Source organism: Balaenoptera ricei, chromosome 1 (assembly GCF_028023285.1).
Source record: "Balaenoptera ricei isolate mBalRic1 chromosome 1, mBalRic1.hap2, whole genome shotgun sequence".
In the NCBI taxonomy this organism is placed as follows: Eukaryota; Metazoa; Chordata; class Mammalia; order Artiodactyla; family Balaenopteridae; genus Balaenoptera; species Balaenoptera ricei.
In genome coordinates this window covers 25,592,822-25,600,000 of record NC_082639.1, presented here as the reverse complement: position 1 = coordinate 25,600,000, position 7,179 = coordinate 25,592,822, and the positions used below count along the sequence as shown (strand labels likewise).

The 7,179-nt window shown below is 54.4% G+C and overlaps 1 protein-coding gene across 1 annotated transcript; it reads right to left on the bottom strand.

The window, feature by feature from the left end:
• Positions 1 to 5,374: 5,374 nt before the first annotated feature.
• On the bottom strand, positions 5,375 to 6,988 carry FAM167B (family with sequence similarity 167 member B). Its single transcript, XM_059896624.1, has 2 exons — positions 6,485 to 6,988; positions 5,375 to 5,862 (listed from the first exon to the last, which is right to left on the bottom strand). The coding sequence occupies exons 1-2, from the start codon at positions 6,743 to 6,745 to the stop codon at positions 5,632 to 5,634; spliced, it is 492 nt and encodes a 163-aa protein (XP_059752607.1). The 5' UTR covers positions 6,746 to 6,988; the 3' UTR covers positions 5,375 to 5,631.
• Between the last annotated feature and the right edge of the window lie 191 nt (positions 6,989 to 7,179).

Genomic DNA, 7,179 nt, shown 5'->3' with positions numbered 1-7,179 from the left:
GCCTGCTGTGTTAGAGGTGGGTGCCCCTCTGGCGGGTCACTCCATTTTCACAGGAGGCAGTAAGGCCTGTCTTCAGCTCACTGATCGGTAACGTCTGTGACCCTGACAAACTGACAACACAAAACAGCAGTATTTGCCAGGAAGTAGCATCTCAAAATCACCACCATCACCCATTAACCAAGTTAACGACATTTAGCCAAAACCGCTGAAAAGATGAGGTAGATCTCCATGTGTTGACATGGAAAGACGTCCCAGATATAACACGGCAAGCAAGTTACAGAACAGAATGTAGAGTTTAAGTCTATTTGCATTTAAATATGGATATATAGGGGATTCTTTTAAGCCAGGCTCTGTGCTAAGTCTTCATTTGCATGACTTCATGTAATTCTCATAATAATCCTATGAAGTAAGTGCTATTATTACCCCCATTTTACAGATGCAAAAATTGAGGCCCAAATGGGGTAAAGGTATTTGTCTGAGGCCTCATAAAAAACAAATAAGTGGTGGAGAGGCGAGCTGAACCTCCGTCTACCTGCCTCCAGAGATTAGACTCTTAACCAGTATGCTTTCCAGCGGCCACACATAGGAAAATCTGGAAGGACGTGCACCAAATTGTCCACAATGAGCATAGCCCAGGAGTGAGATTGGAGGGAGCTGTATTTCTTATATGCCTTTGTATGTCTCTGTACTGTTTAAATTTTTAAAAACAGCCATGTGCTAATTTTGTAGTTGAAAAACAAAAAACAACAAAGCCCCCACGAATGCAAAAACTCTGCTAAGAGACACAAGCATTTGAGGAGAATCAACTGTACAGCTTGCCCCTCCACTCCGCTCCTTGTCTCAAGAGGTGTAGGCATGGAATAGGGGATACAGGAAAAAAGGTTCTGCGACCACAGAAGTCTGAAAAACACTGGGTTAGACAAAATCAAACAGCCACCTTCGCTGGGGAGACTTTCAGAGCTTCAACAAGCTAATGCTGATGGTGAAGTTAATGTGGGACATTTTGTAGCTTAGGCCATGTTGATTTGGCCTCAGACCGTTTTCTTTCCAGGTGCCTCATGGGACTAGCGTTCTTTAGAACAAACATTGGAAATGCAGCTCCAGGTGCTTTCAAACCAACACCTGGATGGTATCTTTGTCCCACCTGCCCCCATCCCACCCACATACTCAGCTCCCCTCAGCATCGCTTTCACTACGTTGAGCTTGGCCTTGAAGCCATCAGCTTGTGGGTGTGTGGATGGATTTGTAAGATCCAGTGTATGATGTATCTGCGGTCCCTGCCTCTGCCTCTGAACATACATGCACACATACATTTTCCAATGATGATACGGATGGTGTTTTGGCTAGGGAGGGAGGGTTCATGTGTGTGTCTGTGTGAAGCTGTGTGTGGGACCCTCCTCTAAGACAGACCCTGTGGCCCAATCTAGAGTTCTCACACCCACTAGTACACACAGGAAACAAGCTCATTTGCAAAGCCACACCACAAGTGTGAGGGAATGGGTGGCTCACTGGCCTGCCCAAGGTGCTGAGTAGGAGTAATTCTGGTGTAGACATCCCCCCCACCCTTTGGTGCACAATTTGCAGGAGAAGGGGGTGCCTAACCTCTGTTAAGCACCTACTGCATGCCAGGTACTACCCAGGGCACATCACAGCCATTATTTTCTCTTTGATTGCCCACAGGCACTCTGTAAGGAGGGATTTATTATTGTCTCTTTACCAATAAGTAAACTGGAGTTCGGAGAAATGAAGCCATTTGTTCAAGGAAATGGCAGAACTGGAACTGTGCCTGGGTCCGCCTGGCTCTGAAATGCATGTCCCTCACGCTACACCAAACCCACTGGCTCTCTTGTGTTTGGTCTTGCCCTGAGGCCTCTGCCCTCCTGGGACCCAAGAAACAACCCAGGGACAGCGACCTTGGCTTCATGTCCTAGGTACTCTGCAGAATGGGCCTTTATCCTTCTCAGAACTACCTTGACTCTTCCAGGAAGCCTTCCGGATCACCTAAGGGAAGCCTTCTCCCGTCCTCTGAACCCTCCGCCTATTCTCTTGCTCCATCACTTGGCCCTTTTTCCCTTAGAGAAGAATCTCTGTCCCTGAGCCCCGAGGGCGAGGGACCCTGAATCATCTATCAGCACAGGCTGGGTGGGAGACGGGACGGCTTATGCCGGTCCAGAGTCTGGATGAGGGTAGGGAGACCCAGCATGTTTTTCAGGCCCCACAAGAGGCTGCAGGCCTTGGAGCTGGGGACAAAAGAGAGGTTGGGACATGATGACTCAGTGGAAACTGTGTTTCAAGAAAAACTCCAAAGGCGGAGAGGGAGGCAGGGGAAACCTGCAAAGTGTGGCTCAGGTGGGGATTTGCCCCATAAACAGCAGGCTGAGAGCTAGAAAGTGAGGGGGTGGGCAGGGAGCTGACTCTGCTTCCCTGGGCCTCCACCTTCCTGGGGTTTGAAGCAGGAATCAGCAGGACCCACTGGCCCTACACATACAGCAGCAGTGGGAGGGGGGCTAGAGCGGGAGGGAGCAAAGGGAAGAGGGGAGGACTTCCTGCGGACACAATGGCAACTTTCCAGATGGAAGTCCACGCGGTCCTTGCCCAGGGCCAACTACACCCCTGTCCGGGGTAAAAATAGCCCTTCCTCTTCCCGTCTCCCATCATTCTCTCACCCCCCAACTTCCCAGAGTCCGGTCAGATACTTCCACCCGGGAGGCCCCATGCCAGACGATAAATATCCCTTCACATGCCCGACGATAAATATCCCTTCACATGCCCATCCGTTCCCAAAGGAAGACTCCTCCTTCTCTCAAAAAATGTTGGTCACTGAGGCTAAAATCACTTCTCATGTGTCCATGTGGATGCTCTGGGTGACTCCTCTCTCTCTCTCAGGAGAGTCTTGTCATTGGGGTCTGCCCCAGCAACCGGAAGGATTCTTGGGACCCCTGACTCAAGCCTGCCCATCACCTTGCTTCATAGGGCGGTTGTGTCACACCCTAGGCCATCACCCTCTCTCAGGGCCATCACCCTCTCTGCCTCTGCCTTGCTGACGGACTGCAGGGAGGGAGTGCTTTGCCCCAGTCTGGGCCTCAGGAGGCTCATCCATCATGGGATGAGGGACTGGATTTAGGGATTTCTGAAGGCCTTTTTAGTACCTGACAGTCCATGTGCCAGATCCCCCCAAAAAATGCTCCCAGTGAGGTGGGGCCTGATGGCAGGCAGTGTGACAGAGGCAAGAGGTAACAACTACGCAGGAAAGAGGTGATCCAGCTGTTCTGCCTGTCTTCCACCTGACCTCCAGCCAGGTTTTTCTGTCCCCCAGCCTGAAGGGCTGCTGCATACCTGGGGGGCCTGGCCCCAGGCCCAGCTGCAGCCCTCTGCTATCAGGGCCCCCCCACCGCAGCCCCTAGACCCCTGTTCCCAGTCCTCCTTACCTGCCCAGCCCAGGAGCCCTCTGGCCCCATTCACATGGTCTTCCTGGCCTAGCCTGGCTGCCCAGACACAGCTTCGGCTCCCCTCTCCGTCGTAGCCACTGCGTGTCTCCCCGCGCCCACGTCCCACCCTGACTTCCTGCCGCCTCCTGAGGGCCCCAGCAGCCCAACCACAAGCCTCCAGCACCCCAAGCTTCCTGCTGCCATAGCCCCCCGCCTCTCAGCCCTCAGGGGTCCTATACGTCTCCAGTCCAGGCCCTACTCACCCTGAGGGTGGCACTTGGAGGTGAGGGAGGATATTTGATAGAGCTTCCCCCCGCCCTCCCAGGGTGCACCTGGACAAGAGATTCAAGGGCAGCCTTGAAACCCCACTGAGCGGGAGGCAAACAGACGCCCACTCAGCTTTCAGGGAAGGGCAAGTAGCACTGCTGTCACAGTCTGAGAGCAGGGTGACCCTTTCATTACAGTCGGAGGGCAAAACTAACATCACTTCAGAGTCTGAGGAGAGGACAGCATCCCTGTAACATCACTGGAGAGCAGACACCCGTGTTCCAGTCAGATAGATACCGGGCTCACACAGCTGCTAGACACAGCAGCGGAACAACAGCTGTGCCATCTCAGGGCTCAGGACGATAGTTTATTATACGCAGAGGGTAGGCTAACACCCCTCTTACGGACAGAACACTGGACAACAGGCTGTTTAAGAAAGCGGGCAAGACAACCTCTTGTCTTTAAGGGGGCAGAGTAACAGCCTCTGTTGGGGGCAGAGGGCAGGACAACCCCCCCTAATTATGGTTGGAGAGTAGGGCGACCCTTCTAACCAGGTAGAGGCGAGACCACAGCTCCTGTCAGAGGCACAGGGCCTGACACCACCTCCTGCAACAGGTGGGAGACAGAACAGACACTCCTGCCCAGGCACCCAGGTGCAGGCAGCAGACTGGCCGCGCCTTCCGTTATAGGCAGGAGACTGGGACCTTGTCACAGCAGCAAGCAAGCCAACAATCTCCCTTTCCTCAGGGGCCAGGCTGAGGGTGACACCCGTCAGAGGCTGAGGGCCAGGTCACCAGCGTTATGAGAAGCTCTAGGTGGCCTCTCTCAGGCCCAAGAGCTGGGCCTTGATCCCACCCGGCGGAAAGCATAAATATGTTGCCACCGCCTGAGCCTGCCCTGGGGGAGCGGGCTGGGGGAGGGGAGCCCACAGAGCATTGTTGGGGTTTGCGAGGTGGAAGCCGAGGCTGTGTGAACCTCAGCTGCGTGGAGGAAAGGGGGAGACAGGAAATGGGTGGGGGGAAGAGGAAGCCTGAGCTGGAAACTCAGACAAAGAGGGTAACGCAGAAACAAAAGCCGAGAAATACAAAAAACAAAACAACAAAAACCTACCGAATGACACAGAGCCCAGGGTCCCAGCTGCGGGCCCCAGCTCCTCTTGCTGTGAACCTGAGCACTTCGCAGTTCGTCTCTGGGCCTCAGCACAACAGCAAGAACACCACTGGGGCTGGTAATAATACATAATAATGCACATTTATTGAGGGCTTACAGTGCATTATCTCACTTCAGATGTATCCAACTACTTGTGGAGTGAGAATTAGCATTTCCATTTTAAAGATAAAGAAACAGATGCAGGGGTTAAGGGACCTCCTCAGAGTCTAATATCAATAGAAATCAGTGGTGGAGCTGGCATTGAACCCAGGTCTACCAGATCCTGCGTTCTTCAGCTGCCCATTTACCTAAGTCACCTTCCATGAGGGTGATTTAGAATTTTAAGTTCTTTTCCAGTTCTGATCTTGATAAGATAGAGCAACAGAAGTGGAGCTGTGGGGAAGACGGGGATCCATCTGTCCATCTCCACCCCCAAGGCCAGCCTTCTCTCCGGCAATAGAATCCCTGGTCCCAGCAACAAGTGACATACAGCCACCTTGGGACTGAATAAATGACTGCAGAGACCTTGATGGGAAGCAGAGGTTTATTGAGGAGCCTGGGAGTCTGTGAACTCCTCCCCTTCCTCCACACCGTCCCCCCTCCCCCATCTGGGGCAGCAGGGGCAACAGGATGCAGGGGCTTTAAGCTCCCGGAGCTCTGAGCATCTCCCGGACTCTCCCCCCACCGCTCTCCAGGTGCTGGCTCCTCTGGGGCACCCCTCCTTTCCTTCTTCCCAGCTGGGCTGGGGAATGGGTAGCGGGTGGCGAGGCAGGCACGCGGGTGCCCCTCAGCAGAGGGTGAAGCGCCGGGCGCTGATGTTCATGCGCGTGAGGCCCAGGTGCCGCAGTGGCGGGGCCAGGGCCAGGCCGGCTCCCGGCTCCAGCTCCAGCTCCATCTCGGCCTCGTTCAGCAGCTCTTGGTGCAGGTGACAGACTTGGTCCACCTTCAGCCGGTGCAGCTGGGCCCGCAGCCGAAGCAGCTGCCCTGCCAGCTGCCGGTCCTGTGTCTGCATCTCCCGCTGCGGTCGAGAGGGGGCGTGAGCCTGCTGAACCTCCCATTTTTCCCTCCTGGTCAACACCCTGGGTCTCTGCACTGCCTATGTCCTCCCCACACCCTCACACCCCAGTTCTATCCATCCCATCTCATAGATCTTGCTCTAAAACCAAGCTAAACAAATACAGGTACCTGGGGCCCAATCCTAGATCAACTGAATGGAATCTCCAATTTGGAGGCTGGACATTTTTATATTTGCACATATTGGATTGAACCACCTATTCAACACTGGCCTCTTGTACAGCGTGGTCAGTACCTCCTTTGTATCTTTGGGGTATAGCAATTCCCAGAGTATGGGAGGCCATGCCTTCCCCAGCTATAACGGGTTGTCCCACAAGGGCAGACTCTGTCCCCTGAGCCACAGGACCACAAGGTCAGTAGGTTGGATGGACTCCTTCTTCAGCAAGGCTCCCTGAATAAAACACTGGACAAGTCCATTCCTGGCTCCTCAGCCCTGGGACAAAGCCACAGGAGTGGGCATTTGCTAGAGGCAGGGTCATTCTCATCCCCTCCCCATACCCAGTGTCTTGGGCCCTAAGGACTGCCCTCAAGGCCCTCTGCAAGGCTGCCCTCCCCACCAGACTCACCAGCTCCCGTCGGAGCCACTCAAGGGCAGAGTCCATTGAGTCGAAGCCGCAAATGGTCCCAGGTCCCCCGGGCTCGGGTCTGGCTTGGGCCCTGCGCCAGGCCTGGCTCTGGACCTGGGCTGTCCACTCCACATATGAGGGCCGCCGTGTCTGCAGCTGCAGCTTGGCCGTCAGCGCCTTTACAGAGTCCAGGCTCTCTTCTTCTTCATTCTCCTCATCTTCTTCACCCACTGCCTGGAATTTCAGTGGCTCCAGGGACATGGTTGGGGATGAGGGACAGGGCAAGTCTGCAGCTCTGGGATTAGGGAGAGGCTGGCAATATTACCCAGGAAGAGGTGGCAGAAGCTGAGGGTGAAAGAAATGTGCAGGGAGTGTGTGCTGGTGAATGTTCAAGGTGGGCCAGGGAGGCTTGAGTGTGTCAGAGTGGGTAGGTAGGTGAGTGTGGGAGGCTGAGTGTGCAAGGGCTGGGATTTTCCTGCACTGCTAACCCGAGAGCCACGTGATGCCTGTTCGGGTGGGGGCAGGAGAAGCCCTGCTCCTCTGGCCCCTTGGATAAAATTTATTGTCTTTGCCCAGAAGGAGACACCCAGTTCCCAGAAAGGAAGTTGCTCCAGGATAAGAAAAGCATCATCCACACCAGAGTCTTGGCCCTCTTCCCAAGACCCAAGTTAAAGGATTGGGGAGGGGATAGGAGG

Bases quoted from the DNA above. Each gene is read 5' to 3' on its own strand.
- FAM167B (XM_059896624.1), bottom strand. From the start codon at position 6,745: ATGTCCCTGGAGCCACTGAAATTCCAGGCAGTGGGTGAAGAAGATGAG. The intron at 5,863-6,484 runs GTGAGTCTGGTG...TCTCGACCGCAG, and splicing joins AGTGGCTCCGACGGGAGCTG to CGGGAGATGCAGACACAGGA.